The sequence below is a fragment of the Nannospalax galili genome, unplaced genomic scaffold, assembly GCF_000622305.1.
Source record: "Nannospalax galili isolate Female #2095 unplaced genomic scaffold, S.galili_v1.0 scaffold128, whole genome shotgun sequence".
Classification (NCBI taxonomy): Eukaryota; Metazoa; Chordata; class Mammalia; order Rodentia; family Spalacidae; genus Nannospalax; species Nannospalax galili.
Window position 1 is genome coordinate 115,524 of NW_008360322.1, and position 26,525 is coordinate 142,048.

Sequence of the window (26,525 nt, forward strand, 5' to 3'; positions counted from 1 at the left end):
GAGTTTTCTTTAAGACTGTGATGCAGAGCAGGTTGACCAGGCTCCAATGGACTCACACCCAAAAGCAAGCATCTCTTATACAAATTAGACTTGACAGGACCTTTTAAAATAGTAAGAGTAGAAGGCATGAAGCCAGGGTGGGGGTGGGTAGTAAGGTGAAGGTGGAAATTGGGCTGGGGTCTGAACAGGATCAAGACACATTGTATCAAATTCTTAAAGATTCAACAAAAATATTAATAAAATGAAAAACATAATTTAAAATTCAGATTTCCTAGTAAGGTAGCAGCCCCCCATGGAATCATATGAGAACACTATCCATTTAAGAATTTATTTTACATTTAAAATGTGTTGAATCTCAAAAAGTAAGTTGGCAAGTATTTGAAAACAATGAGAAGTTTGCTTTTTTCATAATATATTGTAATTCTAAAGTGTATCATTGTTGCTAAATAAATGTGCGTTGTTTAAAAAATAAAAAATAAATAAAAACAAACGGGCTTTTAAAAAAAAATAAATTTAGGGCCTAGTGAGATGGTTTAGCTTGTTGCACAAGCCTGGAAACTTGAGTGCAATCCCCAGAACTGAAGAATGGGAGGAAGTAGAGAACAAACTCTACAAAGTTACCTATAACCTCCACATGTGTCCCTGGCCCCACATTAAAAACACACACACACACACACACACACACACACACACACACACACACACACACTTAAAAGCTAAAGTTTTGCAAAACAAGATAGTTGTCTAAGGAGAACACCTTTTATTGGATGTCCATGTAACTCCACAGACAATAAGATTTGCCACAATTTTCTCGCTTGCCTGGCACTTTGGATTTTTCCATTTTTGCCATTTGCAAACTCAATAAGTAATCCTCTGAAAATAGAAAATGTTACAACTCTAGAAAAGAATGTCTCCAAAAGAATACCATAGTATTGGTCGAACAGATTAAAAGACTATTTTTGTCTAGACAAGGAAACTATTTTTAAGTGGGCAAGATACCCAGAACTCCATTAATATAAAAACAAAATTCTAGAAAAAAGCATATACATTTACCCAGTAGACCTTGATATTAAACGTAAACATGAAAAAATATATATTTGTAGATGGTTGTAGTTTGGTCTCTGTGTTGTAAATATCATGGCCAAATACAACTTGGAAGAAGAGAGTTTACTTCAGTTTTTGCTTCCAGGTCACAGTCCATCATTTAGAGAAGTCAGGGCAAGAACTGAAACAGGAACTGAAGCACAAACCATGGAGGAACACTTCTTACTGGCTAGCTCACTGATCAAGCTCAGCTAGTTGTTTATACAGCTGAAGCCCACCTGTCTAGGGATAGTGCCACCCACAGTGGGCTGAGTTCTCATCAATCATCAATCAAGACAACCTCTCACAAACATGGCCACAGGCTAATCTGATTGAAACAATTCTTTAATTGGTTTTCCTTCTTTCCGGGTGACTTTAGGTTTTGTCATGTTGACAAATGAAGCCATCTAGGACATACACTTGTAGATTTGATGATCTATATAGCTTAGTGGTAGAGCACTTGTCTAGCATGTATGAGCCCCAAGTTTATTTCCCAGCACTGAAAAAGAAAACACATCTATTTTTGTCAAAGCATAACACATCATTCTCATTATTTCTAGGTCATGTAGGAAGCCAACTCAATATAAAGATAACCTTATAAAACCACAAGGCACATGTAGAAAAAGAGGAAATCATAGAGCAATCATTAGTTTGTTGTACTATATAGGAAAATATCAAACTCACAGCCTGTTTCCCTATGTTTCTGAGTTTTAATATGGATATACGCATATGCTGGTGTGTGGCTGTTTCTGAGATGTGTGTGTGTTAGGACTGAAGTATTCCAAAGGAAACCAGTACCAAAGGATACAAATTAATTTGTTCATGGACAAATAGGTTCATTCTTGACCCTAACTTTCTACATCACAACAATTATTCAATATATTAAAAGAGTGAGAAGTAATAGTGATGGTGGGAACAAAGTCAAGTGTCTTATTTTTTTTTCCTGTAGAATTAAAAAAATATTTTATTAAGTACTATTTTTTAACAGAGCATAGGAGTTTATTTACAGAAGCATGGGTGCCCTACTTGTACAACTGCACCATAATAAGTATGTATTTAAGTTCATACTCACATGCAGATCCTGTGACCTCCCAATAGCTGCACAAAATGGTGAGAGAGGTACCTCTTGGTGTTCTTGGCTTATAGTTCCTTTGCCCTGCCCCCCCTCCCATGCAGCTCAGGTTAAATGATTGGTTGGGAGGGGTAACTGACTCCCCCTCAACTCCTTGATGAGAATGTGAAGGAGGTGTGACTATAGCTTGCCAGCATAGCGGTCTGAGGACACTTCCAGGTAACACTCCACCCCTTCCTCTGGCTCTTCTATTCTTTCTGCCAACCTCTTCCACAAAAGTCCCTGAGACTTGGAGGGGGTGGTAGCGTGGGATGATCTTATTTTTTAAGTAGTTATAAAAAAACTTAACCAACATGTAAAAATTGCACATATTATTGGGCTACCATGTAACACTTTGATATATTTCTTAAATGTTTGAATTAGAGTAACACATCTTTCTCCTCAGTCACCATTTCTTGGTGGTAAAGACATTCTTTATAACAGAATTTATTTAAGAAATCAAACAGGGCATAGTGGCACAAGCTTATAATCTCAACACTCAGGAGGCTGAGGCAGGGGGACTCCAAATTTGAGGCCAGCCTGAATAACATATTGAGTTCAAGTCCTGCCCTGCTCTGTAATGAGACTGTCTCAAACTCTGTTCTCTGATAAAATGAAATTAAATTATTTGTATGTTTTGAACTGCTATTGGGAGGACATTTGATGGGCATGGTCTAGAGGCGTTGAGGAAGTTGTCACAGAAGAATGGCATCCCAATGTGATCCTGAAAAAAGTACAAGTTAGTGGTGCAAAGGAAGGGAGTTAACAAAATTTAAATCTCTGATATTTGAAACTTCACAAGAATGTCATATAAAAGGTTGTATTTTTATTATTAACCTTAGGATGAGGAAATATTAAAACTGTACCACACACAGGCGTACACACATGCTATGCTGAGAGGAAGCCTGTCATACAGTGAGAATGCTATTGACTCTGCAGTTACCCAGACCGGGGAAGTTGGGAAACTTATCTAAATCATTTGTTTTGATTTTTCATTCTGAGAATAGATGGCACCACCACAGGATTCATGTGTCTGTTATGCAGGCTGCATAAAGTGACATGCCTGCACATTGTACATTGCTTCCTTCACATCCAGGTTATTGTGTGACTTAAGGTTCACTCTGTGTGGAGAGCCTGCATCCTCCTTAGCCAGCTAGTCTGAAGCTCCCAGGGTCCCCTGAATATACACATCCTTTCCTGCCTATGACTTTGCCCTTGCTGATCTCTCTGGCTGAACTTTTTATGTTCTCTTTCTCTTCCCTTTTCTAGTTAAGTTGTACTTATGTTGAGGATCACACTTGAATGTCATTCTTCTGTGACACCTTTGTTGACACCTCTGCACTAGGCTATATACTTCATTGTGTACTCATGGAGCACTTTTTTAAAGGTTTTTAAAAAATGTTTTATTTATTATTTTTATTTTATGTGTATGAGTGTATTGCCTGCATGTATGTGAGTTCACCCATGTTGTGCAATGCTGCTGAGGTCAGAAGAGGGTTTCAGATTCCCCTGTAACTAGAGTTAACAACGGTTCATATCTGCCATGTGGGTGCTGGGAATTGAACTGGATCCTTTGCAAGAGCAGTCAGTGCTCTTAAGCACTGAGCCATCTCTCCAGACCCCACTCCCACTTTTTTTTTTTAAGGTTTTTTGTTTTGTTTTGTTTTGTTTTATTTTAATAACTCATGGAGCACTTTAACTTCTGCTATGAAGGCCTTGTCATCCTGTATTGGAATTGATCTCTGTATCTGACAAATTCTCTTCCTAGAACAAAAATCTGTATTGTTCACTGCTGCACTATGGTTCCTAGCCAGGATCTCTCCAAACAGCAGCACTGCTGAGTGTGCAGTGAGATGGAAGCTCTCCCACACTTGGCATACAAAGACGCATTTGCTGTAGTGATCATATACTTATTGGATACCTGCATGGCACAAGGACTACATTAAGTGCTTTCACAAGTTATTTTATTTAATCATCTTGAAACTCCTCAGTTAAGGTATTTCTATAATATCCATGTCATACAAATCAGGAAGCAAAAGATCTCAGAGTCTAAATATTTGTACAACAAACGAAACTTTTAGGTGATGGAATCAGTAAAAAAATAAGCAACAAACAAACAAACAAACAAACCCCCAAATACCTCTCAGGTCTATTTGATGCTAACATTTTTCCACAATAGCAATTTTCTACTGTGCACACTTTCTGAATAGAAGGTGAATTATTCACAATTCATAACTCAGTTAATGCTATGGAGTAAATGATGTCTGGGTTATACATGCAATATGTATACGTGTATTTATATATACAGAACAAATGTTCCAAAAAAGTTTGTTTCTTCTGAGCTTTTATTTATCGCTTTCCTTCTCTTTTTGCAGTTGGATGTTAGGAAGTGTTTTGATGCTACGTTAATCAGTTATTGGAAGCACTTGAATAAAATTCCCTTGTTCTTTCCTAAGGTTGTTTTCCCCCTTTCTCAATTAAGTTGTGTCAAACTCATGGGGTGAGCCGTAAGGACAGTCTGCTGTGCGTGATGAGCTCATTAGAGTGCTTCCTCCTCAACCACGGGGGTTGTTTTATTATTTATCTTCCTATCTGCAGCTCCCCAAAAGGAGCCCTCCTCACCGCACACAAATGATCAACACAGTGAAATGAGTTATTAAACAGATAAAGAACGAGTTACAGAATTTGCAAACGGCATTGAGAAACAGTAAAGTTCAGTCATTCCATGAAAATGGAAAACAAACTGGAGGATTTCTGCCAGGGTAACATCTGAAAGAAAATATACGTAGGAGACTATTACATGCCATGTCTCAGAGTGGCTGGATTGTAGAGGTGAACAAACCAGGTAAACTCAACACTGAGTTGCATTCAGCAGATACTGAAAAACTTACTAAATATGAGGTGTTGTGCTAAAACCTGATTATAACTATGGAGAATTAGAATATTGTGATAACACATCTTTTAACAGCTGAGTATGATTTGCATCTAAAAACAAGAAAAAATAAAGCTTTGTCTTATACAAAGAGGGCAGAGTGTTATTACTAACACCAAATTACAATTAGGATCACTTTCCTGCTCACACATCTAGGGGCTTCCCACTGCTATTATGTTTAAAACTTCACACTGATTTTCACATATATTTATTTCTTCAAGGTGTTTCTCTCATCTGTTTTGCACACCACATTCTGTATATTTCAATCACAGTAAGCTTTTTATCATTTATCATCCCAAAATATTGCATTCTTATGTCTCCATTCTCTAGACTTGGAGGCTTCTACCCAATCCACAAATCCCTTAGGATGAGCAGTAGTTTCTGTCAATCATTGTTTCCTTTACACACCACCTTACAAAGGGCTGTTTACTTCATGTGGTTACTGCTGGAGGTATAATGTCTTATTCCAGAGAGGGGAATGATGAGTATCAACAAATGCATATTTTACAGAACACCTCTTCTGTGCCAAACCAGGCTCAGTGCTGCACATACAATAACAGACAAGGCAGAGGTGGCTCTTACCCTCATAGAACTGTATCCAATTGGAGATGTTAGGTTTTGGGGTTCAGAATACAGGAATAGAAGAGTAAGAAAGAGACCATACCAAACCTCAGACTGGTGTATTTTATTCAAGGGTGCAATGAGGGACAGCAGGCTTTCTGCATGTTGGGGACAACTGTACTGTGAATGTGGAGCATCAGAGATCACATAGGGACTAGGTAATGAGGAAAAGGCTCAAACGACCTTAAGAGTAAAAATAAATTGGTTTATCTGGGCCAACTGTAGGGTCTTAAACACCCAAAAGGAAAATATAACCAAAGATTAAAGGGGTCAATATAATTTTTTAAGAGTCCATATATATAGCTAAAGGCTACATAATAAGAAAAAAATGCCAGACAGGCGATACCTTCCTTTGACTTGTTGGCCAGGGTGGCCCAAGAGATTCCCAGACAGCAATCCAGCATAGAACTGGAAAAATGAACAGCAGACCCCAATCTTATCTAAAGGAATATTGACAACTGATTGCTGCTAGATGAGGAAGAGCTCATCTTCCTAAAACAAGGAACTGTAGATAGGCTGACTAGATTCAGTGAATGGAAAAGCACTAGGGAACAGCTGGGGGTGCCGACGACACAGTGGACAGTAACAGGGATGACAGAGTATATGGGGTCCAGTGGGGGGGGCTATGGGAGGGTGCCATTTGGGATGTGGGTATATAGATGAATATTATTTGAGATAGGCTGTGTGATATACACACAAAAAAATCAACAAATAAAAAATGAGTTATATTTGAGGAAGAAGCATAAAAATTTGCTTCATGTTAATTAGTAGAGGTGAAAAACATTACCATTGAAATCTACCCAATGACTTTATACCCATACTCAGGTGCCAAGGATCTGGCTAATCAAGTCAATGCTATTCCACCAATGTGCAGGTCTTGCCTACTGCTGACTTCTCAGTCAAGATCTAGCATGCTGTCGCCTGTACTATGGGGTTTTCTGTATGAAATAATATATCATTTTAAAATGAAATAGATTTTTTTAAAGGTTAAAACCTCATTCAATTTTATGTCTTATAGGGTTTATACTGAGTTCAATATTGTATAACTGCATTAATTCAACTGTGAACCTAAAAATTTAAAGCCACTTTTGGAAGAGATACATCTTTGCTCTGGAAATTGTTATTGAATATGTGAAAGCTGTAATGAAATGCTTCTTCTAATCATGTGGTTATTAAATAATTTAAAAATGGTTACAATAAATATATCATGGCGAGAAAATCATGGGAGAAGACAGGGTGTATGGTGAAAAATGGAGAAAAGACTGTGAAAGACCTTTCAAGAAGGGACCGAGGGACAGTATCTCTGGTCAGAATAAATGTGAGCTGAGAAAAATGAAGTGACAGAGGAGCGAGAAGGCATCCAGAACTGTATTCGTAAAGAACTTGGAAATGCCCTGTGGTGGAGACAAGTTTGGCACAGTTTGGCTGTTGGGCTGTAGTAGAAGGCGAGGAATGCCGATTCACATGAGTTAGTTGGACAGAGGGGTAGGACATGTGCAACTTAAGGCCATGCCTACCAGTGTTACTTTCTGTTAGATGCAGTTGAGTTCATCAGACAATTTCAAGGCAAGAAGGACATGGTTGAATGAGCATAGTATTACAACTTGTGATGTAAGCCATGGCTTATTTTTGACATTTATAAGCATTCTGTCTCTTTCAACAGTTCACTGGTTACTTCATTCTCCTGTCCACTGGGGGGCTCCAGAGATTGGCATATCCATATAGACTAGTTGACTAAATACCTTCCCCAAGGCAGGCTGCCTTTCTCCCCCTAAGATGTGTGCAGCTGCAACACTGGAGGGAGCTAGGAACAATGGGAGATGTGAACAACTGAATACAGAACATATTAAATACAATTATCTCATCGAAATAGGTCTGTGTTTGATAGAATATAATCATAACTTCTTAATTTTTTCTTTGTTTTTGAGAATTTCATGCATGTGTACAATGAATTATCATATTTCCCTTCAACACACCCCTTCAAACTTTTTTTTTTTTTTTGGTAACCTACTAAGTCAAGTTCACTTAGTGCTATTCATACATGTGTCCACTGGAGCATGCAAAATATACTAGTGACCATATCCTGAACATAAAAATGCTTTGCCCTTCCCCAGAATTTGTCCACTATCAATAGCTCCTCAGTGTGGGGTAGGACCTGGAGATTATCTACTGCATTTATCCTGGGAGTTTTGGCTGGCTTGATCTTGTGTAGATCTTGGACAGGAAATCCTAGCCCTACCTTCTGTGACTGCATGAGTGTCATATCCATGTCATGTCCAGAACACAGCACTGTACAGCACTCCTCCCCATCTTCTGACTCTTATATTTTCTCTGCCTCTTCTTCCATGTTCCTTGAACCTTGGCTGAGAAGGTGGTTAATGCAGATTTAGGGCTGTGCACTCAGTCACTATTCTCAGCACTTTGACTAGTTTGCATCTCTCCATTGACTGCTGCCCACTGCCAAAAGAAACTTCTCTGACCAAGCATGAGAGAAGCCCAGGTCCATGGGTATGAACATAAATATTTAGAAGGCAATTTGACAACGTGACTATTGAGCCAAATAACAATAATAGCTTTTACCTAGAGCAAATGAAAGCCTTAGCCAGGGACTTTGGACCAGAATTATAGTACCAGGGGAGAAATTACCTCCTGTGGGGCAGGACTAAAGTTCAATCACAAAGTAGTTACAATAGTTGTGCCATGATTGCACCAGTGGGGCACATGTTGCTTGGCATGTCAGTGTTGCACTCAGGGCTCAGCACTGGCTAAAACCATTAATGTCTTTTCTCCCCCAGCAGCCTGCACAGTGTCTTCTGGCATCATGAAAGCTAGCCAGCAGGGAGGAAGTTTCCCTGTCAATTTGAGATTTATTTTTCTTTGTCCTTCAGCCAAGTGTGTGGTGTCTTCAGCAGTAAGGCCTTACTATGTAGTACGGGTAACCAAGGGCAATAGCAATAGCAATAGCAATAGCAATAGCAATAGCAATAGCAATAGCAATAGCAATAGCAATAGCAATAGCAATAGCAATAGCCTATGTGATTTTGGAGACCTCTGGGGCCTCCCTAAGCAATAACTGGTATAAAGGTATCCCATGTCTTGTACTTTGATTTTCACTTAATAATCTGTGCATTATGAACAATATAACTTAAATAATAAAACTCTTATATGCCAAGTCTACACAGGAGTACATATATTTGACTGGCGGGTAGCTTTGTTTTAAGCATCAGAACTATGGCTTACAGAGCATGCCTGAGAAGGATTAACCACATGGCCTGTTTCTCAAAAGGCAATCCTAAGAGTTGCCAGTTTCTGAGGGCTTTCTCTATGCTGTCCAGCATGTTAAGGTCACAATCATATGCCTCATGCAATCCTCAAGGTCACTATCATGTGCCCCATGCAATCCTTCATTGATGGCCACTGATGAGAAAGCTGTGGCTTTCTTTACCAACATTGGAAAACTGAATCTCGGGGCCTTTAGGTGACTTAGTCAACACCTCAGTTTTGGCATTAGGCTGAAAGGCTGCCAACTCTACAGTTCTCTGTGTCAATCACAGCATGAAGCTAAGGAGGTTTTCAGGGACTTGGGCTCCAGTCTTAGTCCATTTTCTTGCAGTCTTGTTTTCTTTGGTGATAAAATAGATGTCATGTTCGGGAGAGTTGGGGAGACATTACCATAGACTCAACAAATCTATAGTGTATGCTCAACACTACGGTACTTAAGAATGTTAACTACTAGAACTGATACAAAATACTACTTTTGGAAGGTGCCTGTGTTTGGTTTTTAAAATAGATTTCTTAACCAGAATAAATCCTTAAAATTTCTACTTTTTCCCACTGGTTGCTTTTAAGCCTTCTTTTGCTAGTTGGGACAAACTTGTATTGAATTAATATTTGAAGCATCCAGTTCTCTCCCAGACAGGTTTTTCATAAGGATGTAGAAACAGCAGCTCGAGAGTCAAGTTTCCACCAGTTCTGCTACAAACTTCATGCACTGCTGTAAGCAAATTCCTTCTTTTGGATGCCCAATGCAAAATGAGCAAGTGGGTTAAAGTCTTTTCCAAGTTTTCACATGCTAGGGAAGACTGTAACCCATGTTTAGCTGAGAGAAAGCAGAGCAAAGGGCTCTATGACAGCAGTTATCCTGAGACATTCCATTAACCAGTACCTCATGAGGCTCTGGACTGTTAGGTGACTAGCAAAGCTTCAACAATTTTACTATATATTCAACACAGGTCATTGCCATCCTAGGAAGTGAGTAGGGTTCTTCACATTTTTGCTCTTGTGGAACCACAGCTAGGTAGATCACAAGTTAGGCTCCACCAGACAAGCATTCTCTGTCTGGTGCCTCAACCCTCCCCCACGCCCAATCCCACCCTCAGCAATAAAACGGTAATAGACTGGACTTTTGTCCTTATTTCTCAGTCCCAGATTTCCCCCAATGCCTAGGGTAGACTAAAGAAGGCCCCACCCCCAGCATCAAGTAGCTGACACCCTGACATCCATCTCCAGGATAAGACTTCCTCAAGGGTCTGGGAAGTTGGGTCCCGCTCAGCATCCCGGCGCCGCGGGCTCCCCGCCGAGCCTCTCGGAACCGCGCCCGCCAGGCTTTCCCGCCCGCCCTCCCGGGGCGTTCGCCCTGCCGGCGTCGCACGGTCCCCCGCGGCTGGCGCGTATCCAGGAGACTGGCAGTCGGCTTCTGCAGAGGACGCCGTGTGGGGACGCCCCTGGCAGGCTGCTCGGCTCTCTCCTTCCTTGCCTAGGATCCGCCCCTCCCCCTGGAGCTGAGAGACTGCTGTGTACTCACTTGTAGCCGCAGGTGCCTGGGCTCAGCGCGCCGCCACGTCCTGCCTGGCAGGTGAGGTCTTTCCCGGATCACTCCTACCTTGCGAGTACTGTCAGCCGCTGCTCCTTGGATAGACAGAGCATCTCCCTAAGGTGAGTGGAAGGGTTAGAGGAAGGACGGGGACTGAGCAGTGATTATACATATGCAGTCAGTGTGTGCATAGCAAGGGCACTGGTGGGAGCTAAGAAGTTAAAGGGGGTGGGAGATAACACAAAAGGCAGTCGGTCAGGGTACGCACGGAAGCTAGGACAGACGACCCTAGCTATTGCTCCCATCTGCTGCCCCAGCCTCCCAGGAACTTGTGTTCAAAGACTTCAAGAAATATTCGCAGGACTGAGATGAGGTATTGCTGCTTGTTTCTCTCGTCCACTTCAGAATCAGCTAGCATTGCTTTCCACGGTTGTCTACATCTCCACAAGGTCCCCACACACAACGCCGAAAGTTTTTTAAAAACATGTTTTACATAGAAAAGAACAGTGTGCTGTATTTATTTACACTATAGACTACTAGGCAGCACTTCAAAACAATAAATCAGAGTTGTAGAGATACACATGCTTATACCTAAATCTCAGAATCCGTGATGGTAAAAGAGCACAGAGAGATGTAAGTACACCTACTGCTTGATGCCAGCTGGGCTGGTTACTTTAAAACACTTTTCATGAATGCAAAACCATAATGGAGTGTGAGGAGAGTAGAACAGCTCTATGATTTTCGCTGTGTTTGGGAAGTGGGAAAAAGCAATGCACTTGTCACGAGGACTAGTGTGGAAATGCTTACCTGTAATGTGGAAATGCTTACCTGTAAGGTTTAATAACAACTGATAATGCAAAGTCGAGAATGCAAAAGATTGTTAACCCAGAGTGTTCCTATCTTGAATGTTTTCCTTTTCTTATTCTTTCTTGTGTTTCTGAATATTTCCAACTTAAATTCTTTTGTTTTTCAAATAAAAACCAATTATGTCCCTGCATACATTGTGATAATGAAATTTACATGGTGCTGTCAGAAGTTGCAGCTTTCTTACATCACACCTGGTGTTCTCTAGTTCTAGAAAAACTGAATCTCTAGGGAGAGGGAGGTCTTTAGAGCAGCCCACTTTCTGACTAGTCTAAGACTGCAGGCCCTACTGGACATGTTGATAGAAGGGAATTAGTCCACCATCAATCATCTGGTAATCCCTGGGTCCAAGGAGAATTTGAACTCTTCTGTGTTCCTGCAGAAATTTCTCTTCTTCTGACATTAACAATTTTTTTTATGGAATCAAGAATTTCATTCATCGTGTTTTAATTATATTTCAACTCCCTCCCCATTTCTACCTGCACCTTTCCATCTCCCTCCCCAACTTCATGACCTCTGTTCTTTTCCATGGACAGCCACTGGACTTTTAATGCTTAGCTAACCCTGAGGACTCAGAAGCCAGAGGTCAGCAAGGGCAGAAGCTTTATAGAAAAGAGTCTTTCATTTCTACTGTTTTCTATTCAACAGAGTGGAAAGAATGAGTCACCATATTCCTGCCAGAGAAAGGCAGATTTCTTTCTAGATATGAGGGAAAGACGTCTAATTTGATTATGCAGATGGGGGAGAAAAAGTTAAAGACAAGTCTAAGGTAGTTTATGTGTGTTAGCTACAATGGAGGATGAAGATGTTAAACCATTTCCCAACAGTTCTGTTCACCTGCCCCCTCCAAGTATACATGAAAGTCCCCTTTATACGTATGTTCTTACTAGTGAAATCACTGGATGTGTGGGGGATAAAATTGCACCTCAAAATGGAAGTGTAAAATGTTAAAAATTGTGATAATATCCCTCTGTCTTTCTCCATCTGATCTGACAATGTGCAAGGTCAATGTTTGGCACATCTTATGTTGCAGAAAAATGGGCTACATGAGAAAAACATGAGGTGTAACAAGAATGGTAGGGCTGCCACGTGGTGTGAAAGCATGGACTAGGTTTTAAAATATAAGAGAACAGAGTCTACAATTCACCATTCCTTAAAACTTACGTTGCCAGTTTTCTTTCTCTAATGCTATTGGTAGTTAAGGTTTTGCTATTGTCCCTTTTTTCTGGATTTTATACAACAATAAAACACAAAGGTCACCCAATTTGCTTCTTCTGAACCCTCCATAAAGCGCAATGGGCATCCTACTCACTTTTTCTTAATTCCTCTTTCTGCCGTCCTTAAAAGCCTTTTGATTTTTTTTAGCTACAGGCACAGTAGTTCTTTCTGTCTACCTGATCGCAATAATCCCACTGAGCTTCCTCAGCCACCTGCCACCACCTGCCCCTACCATCTCCCTTACTCACTCATTTAATTGGCTGCTTCCTAAAAGCTGACTCTTTGCTCTACACTCAATGTTTTTTTTTTTGAAGGTCCGTAAGGCATTTTGCCAACAGTTGGCTTTTACAAAGAAAAGTAACAATTCCTTAATGGTTCTGCCTTCCAAATGAAGGCTTTACTTACATTTTCCTAATGAGAAAATTAACTTTTCTTCTTTAATTAGGGGCTTCCCAAGTTATTTAAAAATAATTTACCCATAGCCCAGGTTATCTTAGATATTTTCTCTGATTCTGCTACTAATCCACATTCCCTTCATGTGTAAAAACTCCAAGAGGAAAAAGTAAAAACAACAACAAAAAAATCAACAAGTGTTAAAAAATAATACATGGTAAGAAAATCCTGCTCTTATCAGAAGAACAGAAGTGAACATTTATTGTGCATATTATACGTGGGCATTTTGTTAATTGTCATATCTATGTGGTTTCATTATTTATAACAATAAGACATAATTTTTCAAAACACGAAATTTTCTCAAATGGTATAGCTGAGCTGAATTTTAAAATGATCTGTTATAAAATTTGGAACTTTACCCTACTTTGGTAATTCTAAAGCTCTAGGCCCAGGGCCTGTGATCCACATGGCAAGAATCTCTTCATCTGAGAGTGAGTACTTTTAGATTAAGCCAGTGCCACCCTTGTTCTCATAGTAGGGGAATAACCTGTACCTGGTCTGGCTTTCTCTTTTGTGTGAGCTTCCTGGTCCTTAAAGGCATCTGAGCTTATGACTTCTGAAAGAGGCACTGTTATGTTCCCACTCTAGTGGCCAGAAGTAACTAATTCAAGGCCATGATCATGCAAATTTTAGAATTGGAACCCAAAGCTGCTTACCAGTTTCTGGGACAGCAAGATTCTTCGCTGCTCTATTTTAAAAGGAATGAATGTACATTTAATCTCTCAGCTATGCCATTTAATTTGTGCTTTATAATTGTCAGCAACTGTTGAAAACATATACTTAAAAATACTTTATATAGTCAGTTAAATGTGTACTTATGTTTGTGTAACTCAATACATAATGACATGCAGTAGAACCAGGCATGGTGGTGCAAACCTGTAATCTCAGCATTATTGAGGGTGAGGGAGGTAAGTGGGAGTGGAAGACCAGCCTCAGCTACATAGGAGAATCTGTCCACAAACAAATATTCATAAAGGTGATATAATGTATATATGCATATGATATAACAGGATTTATATCATATATATGCATATATATATACACATACCATATATTCAAATTAAATTGTACATATATTACATATACATGAACTCTTTGAACTCAAGAAGGAAAAAGGAAAACATTCTTATGACTGAAAATTTTGAAATTATTCTTAGTCACAGAGCAGAAAGGAAAATGTCAAATAGCTTATTGTATTTAAAATATGGAGATTCACTAATATCATTTTTATTTTATAGTTGTGTAAAACATTACTGACTTGAGCTTAAACTTTCCTTTACACTTGTGTAATTATTTTGCTTTCATCCTACTTGGTCAGTATAAGTCGACTTCTATGAAGTCATGCAGTGACTTTTGCACCTGATGCATTATTACTTCAACAATCCTAATTTTCAAGGACAAATGTGTCTACTACAGCAATACGAGTTAAAATTTTTTTTTTGTCACAATCTGCACTCAAGACATCTGTCACATACCATATTACAAGGATACCATTTCTTTTGTCCTCCCCTAGATATCCAGCTGACTTTCTGGGGCCTGTTTTGAGCAAACCCGAGTGTTTCTCCCAGGATCATGTAACTAGAGTGTCCAGGTTGGTGCAGACTTGACAATGGGCGCCAATAGTTCAAGCAAAGCACCTGTGTTTGATGAAAATGAAGACGGTAAGAGATGTGCCACAGTGATATATAAAAATGAAATTTTGTGAAATTCGAAGATAAGCATCTGGTTTCATAAGTAAATACAAGCAAGCTTACAGGGACTCTAAGGATACAGGTAAAATGAATTGCAGGAGTAAGCTAAGGGACCTTGCTTGCTAACAGTCAGAACATACTGTTTGCTTTCAGTGGGACTTTTGCAGCTTTCTTAATAGCTACTATACTAATGTCTTTCTTGCTCCAAAGAGAGCTGTAGTTGGGCACATGGTAGATACACAGATGATTTGTGTGTTTCTGTACTGTTCCTTTGACAGCTGAAGTTATCACCACTGTTGGTTTTTAAAGAAAAATTCATATCATATACTTTAAATTGCATGTGTATGATAACTGCCATTTGAATTGTACAAGGTAGAAGCCTTCTGAATTGCCAACTGGCATGTTTCTGTGCATATTTCACAATGCTAGTTTGTTTCCTTGGGAAAAATAGAAATATTTAAGGCTAGGCTCTGTGGCAAGGAGTCTGGGCAGGAATCCTCTTGATTCCTTCTTGATTTCCCATGAGTAGCACCTTGGGATGGGACCTGGCCTTTCTGTGATACATTTCCTTACCATGCTGGAAGTTTTGAGCAGTGTAGGTGGAATATACTGGGTGGTAGCTGGCCATTGTAGTCAGGGAAAAAGAAGACCTTGGGTCCCATGTAGTAAGTTGCCCTGGTTTCCAACAGGGAAATTCCAGAATAATTCCCAGGGAGTTCTGCTAAAGTTGTACCACAAAGGGAAGGAAGGAACTGGAATTTGAGAGAGCTCTTACCGGATCTATCACCAGCTACCTATGGCCTCAAGAAATCTGTCTATTCTATCTTTGGTCTCATCATCAATAAAGCGAGGAGGTATGGTAGAAACCTGAAGATCCTTTCCAACTTAAAACATTTATCCTTTTGCTAAGTTACACATCAACCTATTAATCATCAAGGAAACTTCATCGTGTTAGAGCTTTGTGTTCTAAGTTTGAGCTTGTGTAAATTTGATCATGGAAACAGCAATAGCAACAGCTCATGCAAAATGCATGTGTTTTTCCTTCTCTGGGTGCTGTAGAGTTCCTAACCAGGAGTTAGGAACTGGCTCTCATTGCTTTTCCTGTCTCCTCCCATCTCTAGAGGGTTATGCATATCCTTATGCCTCAGGATGACTCATCTATATCCACTTTTTAGCTCTTGAGAAAGGAGAAAAATGAGGAGGTTGTGCCCATTTCATTAAGGATTGATCTAGTTTATCACTTTGATTTACTTGGGGATATTCACTTCTAAGAGAGACTGCAAAATGTATTTTGTTATTTTGGGTGACCATGAACCTTCTAATTATAAAATGGGGGATAATTAGAAGTTTGTTAAGGCTGGCGAACAACTACATTTGTTATGATTGTGGGACAAAAATTTTGTATTGAATGTTTGGATGCAAATATGTAAAACCAGAGTATGTGACTGGGCAGGGTACCTTGTTTCAAGTTCAAGCTCTTCACCATGAACATAGAAACCCATCATTACTGTATATGTAAAATATTCCACAAAAACAAAGAAATCATGTAGCTGGAAAGATCTTAAACTTTTCATTGCTATTTTTGGCACTTTACTTTGTTTTATCAAGTAGTATAAGCAAAGGCTCCAAAGATCAGCAATGTTATATGACTCCAGTCTAAAGTGGAAAGGCAGATAGTAGACTTGCTCATCATATGTTTGGTTCTCGCTGCTCTTTGGGAATTAAGAACTAATGTTTGCCTGAGGACAGTCTTCATAGAGAACAGAGTGAGAAAAGAGACCCTGACTTCATTCTTAAGTTACTATGGGAACTGTATTATTTGAAGGCAGGATGGCATTATGATGGGAAAACACAGCCAATTCTTATAGGGTGCCAAAGACACCTGGACATCCAGTGATAAGACACACTTTATTACTGACTTTAAAGGACTCTAAAAAGAAACCACAAATGGTAAATCTGGTTAGAGGAGTTTGGCTTAAGAACCAGCTAGGCCTTAGCATCCCCTAGCTTGCTTCCTTTTATTGTTCCGTCCAGGTCCCAATGGGAGAATCTACAACAGCAATTTTAAGGGGATTTTCTAATATAGACATAGCTTTAGTCTATACTTCCCAGAGGGGCTAGACGTTCAGTCCACTTATACATACCATTGCAAGTGAAAGGCAAGTTCACCTGTTGTGAGCTTGTCTCTTTGCTAGATATGGAGAATAAAGGATGAAAGGAGCATGGCTCTTGTTCTGTGCTGGTGAAGCCCATAAAGACAGAAGGCACTGTTTATCAACTACACAAGCCAGGAAGTTTCAGACTGTGTTACAGTTCTACGAAGTAAATGACTCTGAAAGGTCCTGGAGAGCGTGTGATTAGGGCTATTCTTTCTAAAGGATGTGACAGTTGAGTTGAAGCCTGGACAATGGGAAGCCAGCTATGCAATAGCATCAGAATGATAGTTCAAGCACAGAAAGAGCAAATTTCAATGAGAAAACTGAGAATTCATAGTTGCCTATATCATAACAGTCCCCGATGCATATGAGTTCATCTTTAACTTCTGTGTTGTTTTCTCTCTTTTTTGGTAAAATTTTACTGAATTTTTGTGTATTTCATATAGAATATCTTAATCAGTCTTAATTATCTTTAGACCCCCTTTCCCATTGGCACCCTCCCATAGCCCACTGGAATTCATGCATTCTGTCATTTGTGTTAAGGCCTGTCATATCATGTTAGTGTCCCTAGATGTCCCTTAGCACAAGTTCGTCCACTGGTGTCTATCAGACTATCAAGACTACCTCCAATTAAGAAGATCAGCCTTTCCTCACCCAGCAGTAATCAGCTGCCAACAATTCTTTGACTAAGATTGGGGCCTGATGCCTGTTTCCACAATTCTGTGCTGGGGTTTTGTCTGCTTGAATTTTCATAGGTCTTGTGCATGCTGACACTATTGCTGTAGTTTCATATGAACAAGATCCCAGGAGCTTGTAGGAGTCTATTTCCATATGGTCATGAATCTCCTCCCTGGCTCTTAAGTTTTTTTGCCCACTCTTCCACAATGGTCCCTGAGCCCTGGGTGGATGCAGTTTAATATAAGAGTTATGTCCAAGGACTCACACTCTGCAGACTCTTACTCTCCATGCTTTGGCTATTTGTGACCTTTTCTGTTACTGACCCTCTGCTGCATGAGGGAGCCTCATTGATGAGAATTTAGAGATGCATTAGTGTCCCTTTTACCCTTTGTTCTATGTTCTGTGAGCTTCAGGTGTAGAGGTTGCATTGTAGATATGCCACTTATTCTTGGGCAATGCACAGACAATGTGAGTGATGAGTGGTGACTGGGATACTTGTCGTAAATATAAAGGTCCAAATTTTGCAGCCATGTGTATTTGGCTATATTTACACTACCACACATGAGTGTCTAATGTCATTTGCTGTGCCAGTCATTGGTGTGGTTATTGGACTTTGAAGCTGGGGTTGGACTATCTATTAATTTTCTCCCTTAGCAGCTTGTTTAGTGCTCTCCAAATCTGTAAGAGGTAGCCCACAGGGGAAGTGACTTCCAGGTCAGTTCCAGCTCCATTATTCCAAATCCTGTGTCCAGAATATGTTTTGTCTTCAGCAATAAAGTCTTACCTTCAAGTTCTGGGAGGCAATCAAGAATTGTGGCAATAGACTGTGTAATTTTGGGACTCTCTTGGACTATCCTGCCTACTACTACTGTTTCTTATTGTGTAGCCTTCAACTATACACAGGGACTCATGTAGAGATAGTGTATGTGTAATTTTTCATCGGGTATTTGGATTAATATGATTTCCTCTGTTTTGTACATTAGCTAGGCATTATTTAGCTCTCCTCTCTATCTAACCCTCTTTCCACACCCTCCCATTTAAAGTATCCCCATTTTTCCCATTTCTCCTTTGATAATGCCAGTCTCCTATGGTTCTACCTCTCTTGAACTTCTTCCCCTTTGTCCCCATAGTTCTGTATTTAACCCTCCCTCTCCCTTCCATTTAAATGCCCCAATTTTACCCATTTTCCCCTTAATAACACCTGTCTCCTCTTATTCTCGCTCAGGTTCTTTCTTTTCCTTTACCTCCCTGGTTGAGTTTTAGGGAGGATAGGTATGCCATTCTGATGAAGTGGTTTTCTGTCTCTATGCATGTCTGTGTATGTGGTATATGTATGTGTGTAGAGGTCAGAGGTTGATATCATGTGTCTTCCTCAGTATTGTCCCCACTTTACATTTTTAAAATAGAGTCTATCACTGAACTTGAAGACTGCTTTTTCTGCTAAACTGACTGGTCAGCGAGCCCCCATGATCTGCCTGTCTCTGCCCCCAGTGCTCATATTACAGCCATGCCTGGGTTCTATGTGGGTGCTGGAGATCTGAACTGAAGTACTCAGGCTTGACACAAGCATTTTACCCACTGAGCATCTCCCCAGACTTCCTCTCACCTTTCAAATTCAATAACTCCTCTAAAGCTCTTTGTGTAGCTGAGGACGGAGCACAAGCTAAGGTGGTGTTGCTGGCAGGCTTCTGTCCAATGTGCAAAAACAACAAAAACCCACTGACTAATCAAAGAACATCAATGCCTATGTCATTTTTATATCCATATTTTCCTATAAATTATCAAGCTGGGCCAGAATCTAGGTCACTAAAATGGGCCAATTTAATTATTTTAAAAATACTGCAAAATTCTCAATGTGTAATGAATAAAGGATTTAATGTTTCCTTTAAGTGGTTTAATTTGAGAAGAATATTTAATCAGTTTTCTCAAATAATGTTTTAAGATTTGTTTCTCATAGAAAAGTGTTTTAGTTCTTTATGAAGGTAAATAAGAAATAAGAATGGTTATTGGAAGTCATTTGAAATAAGCTGTCCTTATTAGAATTCATGTGGTACCAGTATTTCATGATATTCCATCGGATGTCTGATATTAAAAGCATCATTTTCTTTGTTATTTAGATCAAACTTCAGTGAAACAAAGTAGGAGATTTAAAGTGCTAGTGAACAGAATAAATTTTGCTTGTTTAGTTAATATTAAGTCTATTTTTTACATAACTAATCTTGAATGATAGACATGTTTCATTAGGTAATTATAAGGATTAAATAGAAATAATGTAAGTAAAATAGTAAGATGTTTTATGTAAAGTAACCATGCAATTAATAGCAATTAACAGTATTATCTGGTAGCATCAGTGTTTCTTAGCATGAATTCTTTGAAGTACTTCAATTTCTTGAAACAAAACCAATTAAATGCAATTCAGTAGATGCCATAGACAATATGATCTACTAGTGATATTAGCAGCTGAACTGCATTAGCAATGCAGGATTTTATAGGTGCTGCAAAGATCTATATAAGCCAAGTTATTGACTGCATAAAAACACAGACTCATCTGGTTTTTCTTTTATATCCCTAGGCTTATATTTTCTTTCAAAAATGAAGTAGTTTTTAATCTTACATACATGAGTGTTTTGCCTGCATGTATGTAAGTGCACCACATACATGTGTATAGTGCCCACAGAGGCCAGAAGAGGGTACTGTGTCTCCTGGAAGTGGAGTTATGGACAGTTGTTAGCTGCCATGTGGGTGCTGGGAACTGAACCAGGGTCTTTTGCATTTGATCAACAGACAAGTTTTTCTCACTACCATATGCATATGCTGAGAAAAATTAATAATGCAGGAAAAAATATTATTTTCTAAAAGAGAATGAGGGCATGTAACCTTATTTTCAATGTTCATATTGTTTCTTTAAGTTTCCCTTAGCTCTGTCTGAGTGCGGTGATTTTTGTTTTGTTTTGTTGATGGTGATACCATTACTTATTTCATTATTTTTTTTAAGTCTGCATTTTAAAAGTTGAAAAGTTGTATATGATTCAACAAGAGAGGGTCTTGCTGTCATTATGAGTAATAATGTGTCTCCAGGAATACACAGAGAACGTAGAGGTGGAAAGTCAATTTAGTTATGCCAAGAGACAGTCTTCTTCTGGAGCATTGTAGCTAAGGAAAGTTGGCCTTAGGTTAAAAAGTTTCCCTAAGGAGTTCATCAATGCCCTGAGTTTTCAGAGAGAGCTCAATTATTGCATTATTTTCCAGACTTGGTGAAAACTCAATGTTCTTTCATTTGGCAATACTCGTCTCCTAGGATATGTGGCTATTTCTAGTTTCCAACATCTTCAGTGACAGAGGCAATGGGGTCCTTCGAAATGTTGGGCCAAGAAAATTGGCCACAGATTTGCAATCCAAAAGAAATGGGAGGTTTCCTGAACTGAGTCCAGCTAAGAAGGACTTTGAGAATCTTTTTGGTTTTTTAACATCCTTGTATTGCATATTTCTACCCAAGAAATTGCATAATTTCTCCTAAAGACTCCAGTAATGTTGTTTTGTATTGTATTTATTATTGGAAAAGTTAAGGGAAATTTCTCTACTGAGAATTGACTTGTTTAAATATTATGTCATCTTGGACTGTCTAACATTCAGTAAATTCATTTGTTATAAATGACCTGAGGTCCAACTGCTTGTGGAAGCATTTTAATTTGTAAGTGCTCTAGTTCTCCATGAAAAGACATCGGAAAAGTCAAGGAGAAACAAACTAGAAAGCCAAGAAAACAGACCACAAAGAACCAGCTAGCACTGCACTTTTGAATGTTCCAGGTAATGTGTTAGAAATATATATTTAAGAGAATCTACTTATATTTAGGAAAGTTGCACCTTTCCTTTAGCAAGCCACAATCTCATTAATATATCAAAGGCTCTGAAATGACTTACAGTATTAAAATCTCAGTCTTCTGAAGATATTTCGTATGTATTTAAAAATTAAACCATTTTTGTGAAAAATCTTTTAATATTTGTGGCATATAATATTCTGTGGATTCAATTTGGGAAATGAAAGGTTTATGATTGTATCTACTCTTTTCTCTTGAAAATCACCCTTTCTTCCCATTGGTTGTTCCTGCTGGCTTAATAGCAACATTTTTTATGTGAAATATTTATAATGTGATTTATAGGAATATAATAGAATTTTCATGTTACATATGAGGAATGATTATCATCCTCTAAGTCTTCTTCATAAATTCTTCATTGTATCACAATTCATATTTAGTGAAGTTAAGGCATAAAACCCAGGGAAGTTTAGTTTAATTCTGGGATATTGGATGGATCTACTTGAATTGAATGCTACATTTGGTGAAAAAATCTGTTTTTTTTGTTATTTTTAAATCAAGAATATTTTATGAATAAATACTTATGACATAGTTGCTGATTATCAAACAATATTCATGTCAACCTTTTTATTCTATCCAAAACTAGATATTTTTATTTGCATCTTAGAATTGTTACTGGTGTTTTAAGGCAAAAACCTTAGTTTAGGGAAGCTTCAAAGAATTAAGCTCAGCCACTGTCCCAAGGCACCAAAGAGATGACTAATTGTGAAAAGCAGAATATTTAACCAATGCACATTGAGAAAGGAACATATAAATGCATCCAGTGATGCTGTTTGTCTTGGGGATACTGATAAGAACTCTGGTATCAGTAGAGAAAGAATTCAGTCAAGGGGATATGCATAACTAAATAGTGTGGGTTAAGACGACTGGTTGATCATTATGAAGCTGGTCTGAAGAAGTTATCTCTGTTGCCCCTTGAGAGGAGGGCTGGTTCCCACAAGAAGATGAGAGCTGCTCTAGAGTGCAGTCTCTCCACCATAAAAACCACCCCTCACTTGGTGGGTTCGTCTGTCCTGTCAAGCTAGCCATTGCTTAAGGGTAGTTTCAGTTCCCCGTCACCACAATGTTTATTGATCAGTGTTGTTTCTGGAATCCAAAGTGACTGTAGTAGAGAGTGACTCAAGAGGAAAGGTTAGATAGACAAACACAGCCAGAGAGGGGCAAGATGAGTTGGTTAGGCCAGTGACTGGTTCCTTCCTTCAGAGCTGTATAAGCCAGTTTCAGTGTTCAGATGGTCTTCAATAAGGCTGGATATGAAGACCTTCCAGAATAACTCCTGCTGTTAGACTTAACACATGTAATCTTAATTACAGTGACAACTTATGAATTAAGGCTTCAATTTATGAATTAAGCAGAGATTTCAAATGTGCAGCCATTTGTGGAAGTTTCACCTGGAAACACAGACATTAAAACGCCCATGATGAAATACTATTCTTATGACATATGACATTGAACACAGAGTTTAAAGGGCAAAAGAAAATTGGAAAATTCAGGGTTATAGATTTCGAATTCAATAACCAGACACAGACTTCACTTTCCCTTTTTAAACTATTTTAGTTTCTTTTCAGGAGACATATTCATAGCTAAATGGTTAAAATTAACCTTGTTTTATAATTCATAAGCTTGTACCTTTGGGTATTCAGATTTGTTTATGAGACATTTTAAAACAAGAGTCCGCAAAGTTTTCTGTAATGGCCAGGTAGTAAATGTTGTATACTCTGTAGCCAGTATGGACAGTCTCCATCACAGCCTGTCAGCTCTGTCATTGACGGCATGATAACCATCACTGATGACACAAAACAAGTGACTGTAGCTCTATACCAATAAAACATTTGCAGGTAATAAAATTTGAATTTCTAAATAATTCCAGTTGTCATCAGATCTTTTGTTGTAATTTGTCCAACCATTCACAAACTGTTATCAGTTCATGTGCTATGTGAAAATAGATGATGTGTTCGATTTGGTATAGGGAATATATTGTATTGACTCTTGGTCTGAAGTATCTTACAGATATTTATTACATGACTTTCTGCTATCTACTTGCAAATCCTCTGGCTTTAAGAGACTGGGGCAAGAGGCTAGAACTTGTTCTTTCAGATATTTAACAAATTCAGTCTTTCTAACTCTCACTGCTTGATCTGTGAGAGCCAATAATCTAGTGTTTGGAAAGATAATAAATACCATCTGGGAAGATGATAAATATATATGTATATATAGAGAGAGTTGTAGAGTTTGATAGTTATGTAACATAGAATCAATTAAATAATTAAAAAGTTCAATGTATTTGAAATATGACTAAAGCAGAATTTGCTTCCTACTAGGGACATTTATTCAATTGAAGGGCATCCAACAGCTGGAGGTATTAATCCTTCATCTCGCCCCACTGTTCTACTTTGTGATTTCTTCTAAAGAAAGTGTCAGTGTACTCCTGACATCCAAATAAATTTATGAATTGTGGTCCAGGCAGTAGGACAAGAAAAACTGTTAGTGCCCTTTGCCTGGTCTTGGCAACAGTAATGGGTCTTAGTAAATCTCAGACTTCCTGGGGCACCACATCTCATTAAAGGAAATGCTGACAGTGCAAACAGTGGTCATCACTGACCCCGGAAGACACTTCTCTGGAGAAATTCCACAGTGTTCTGAGAAGTTCTGCCAAGCTCTCAATGCATTAGCCTTAACCATTTGCTGCCAACCATCTGGGATGGTGCTAGACTGCTGAGCCTGATAAGTAGTTTTTCACTAGTGGATCACAAGAGATTGGCTTGAGAGTTGCCCTCCAGCCGTAACTAGTACTATGCTATGGTTCCCAGGTAACTCTGTGAATGAGTGCCCAACTATGATAAAGTTTTTGTTTGTGGTAAAGGGGGAAAATGAGGATAAAGTAATAACCTCCTCACCAAGCTAAACCTATTAAAATTGTAATTCTGTTTATGTCCATGTTTTTGTGTTTATAGTATTTGAGGATTGTGAAAACAGAAATTATTTTTCATAGTGACAACTTAGATAAGCAATTTGCCTCTAATCAATCTTATTTTGTCATATGTTAAAGGGAACAAATAATAGTGTCTGTCTCACATAGTTTTTGTGGAGCTTATCCATGTAAAGTGCTCAGCTCTTACTTGATACATAGTAATTACTCAACAAATGTTATTCATTTTCAATTATTAGAATCAGAGCTTTCAGTATCTTTACTTAGAAAACGAAAAGCTAAAAGACACTCAATTTTAGTTTTTCTTTTTTCCCTTAGATTTTTTCCTTTTTCTTTTCTTTTTTTTTTTTTAGGAAGAAAGAGAGATTTTCTGATCTGTGAACTTTAAATGTATAACTGAAGTTCTGTCTATAAAGTCTTATGGACTCAGTTAACTAACTGAGCTGGAAAATAATCAAACATGACATATTTCAACCAGGACCACCGTCTTCACAGAAGTGCAAGATGCTAGATAGTACCTGGGCTAACAGAGTGACTGGTGATACAGTTTAAAGAAACCTTGAAAGTTTTGGGCTGGAGAAATGGCTCAGTGGTTAAGAGCACTGACTGCTCTTACAGAAGACCCAGGTTTGATTCTCAGCACCCGCATGGCAGCTAATAACTGCCCATAACTCCAGTTCCAGGGGACTCTGACACCCTCTTCTGACCTCTGTGGGCTTTGTACGGCACGAATGCACTTACACATGCAGGAAATACACTCATACACCTAAGATAAAAATAACAAATAAGATATTTAAAGTTTAAAGAGCATTTCTTTGTTTTTGAAAAAAATTAGAAGTTACTGATGGTTTGAAGGTGGAGTAAAAAGGGACGAACATCAAGGAGGAAAAATCCCGAAATTTTGACTGAAAAGAGTGGGTGCTGAGGCACTTAGGGCATGAACAGGCAGAGCCAAGAATTCTAGGACACTGACCTGATGATGTAAAGTAGGAGCTAGAATCCAATGTCCAGCGATGAGTGAATGAGTGGAAAATCTGGGATAGAAATGCAGAGGCATGAGGTTTCATTTTGTGCAGATGGCCTCAGGGAAATCAGGAAGACAAAAGAGGGAGTCAGCCCCAAATTGAGAAGTCAGGCAGAGGAGAGCAGTCAAACTGAGGAAACTGAGAACAGGCAGATCAGAATGAACAAGTTTTACCTCAAATTTTAAGAAAGAGGGATGTTCTAATAAAAGGGGGAAAGTCATTTTGTTGGATGCTTCTGTGTGGCTGAGCAGGTCGACATAGCTGTAGGAATAGCAATAAGGAGGATTCTGATCATATTGACAAAAACATCTAGTGGGATCATGCAGGCATGAGCTGGTTCTAGTCATTAGGAGTGGATGGGAAGTGAGGATGTAGGTACAACATATATATGCGACTCCTTCAAGAAGTTTGATCTGTAAGTAAGCAGGGAATGAGTCAACAGCTGAAGGTAAATATAATGTGAGGACAGAGAAGTCTTCCTTTCAGAGGAAATATTAGAGCACATCAATGCTGACAGGAGTGACCAAGATAAAGAGAAGAAATGGTTAAATCAGAAAACTGGGGACCAGGACTGGCTTCATCACTGTGGGATCTTGATAGTCACAGATGGCCTGGCACTCAAAAGAGTACTACCCTGAACTTTGATCTTCTGAGGTTGCTGTCTCCAAGTTCTTACTAAGTTAATGTGTGAGCTTATGAGTATAAGTAAGGTCTAATGGGATAATAGGCCCTCCCTGGGGACAGACATATTGGTTCATGTCTTCCTGCTTCCCCTGTTAAGGACTGAGGTTGGATCTTCATTGGGACCCAAGACTGCTATCAGTGTTTATCCACAGCAAGGGTCTGTGTGCTGATTCAAGGATAGTTGGGATGAGAACCACTAGGGCATGGTTATGACTCACTACCCTAGGCTGGTGGGTTGTCTGATGGGTCCCTGTGTCTTGGGACTCTCAACTAGCCCTGCTTCTACATCTTCAGAGAGTTCAGAGTGGAAACGTGAAAATATATTCACAACCAAGTAGCATTCTTGTTGCGAGTGCTGGTAGAAACAGTCAACAATTACAATGCGTTTTATC

At 39.0% G+C, this 26,525-nt stretch overlaps 1 protein-coding gene across 2 annotated transcripts in view; it reads left to right on the forward strand.

The window, feature by feature from the left end:
• Window positions 1–10,467: 10,467 nt before the first annotated feature.
• Window positions 10,468–26,525, forward strand: part of Stk32a (serine/threonine kinase 32A) — a 164,206-nt gene continuing 148,148 nt past the window's right edge. For both annotated transcript variants that reach the window (XM_008825237.3, XM_008825238.3), the window contains exons 1-2: window positions 10,468–10,682; window positions 14,609–14,756. In XM_008825237.3, coding sequence (XP_008823459.1) covers window positions 14,705–14,756 — 52 coding nt within the window. In that variant the 5' untranslated portion in view covers window positions 10,468–10,682; window positions 14,609–14,704. The remainder of the gene's footprint in view (window positions 10,683–14,608; window positions 14,757–26,525) is intronic.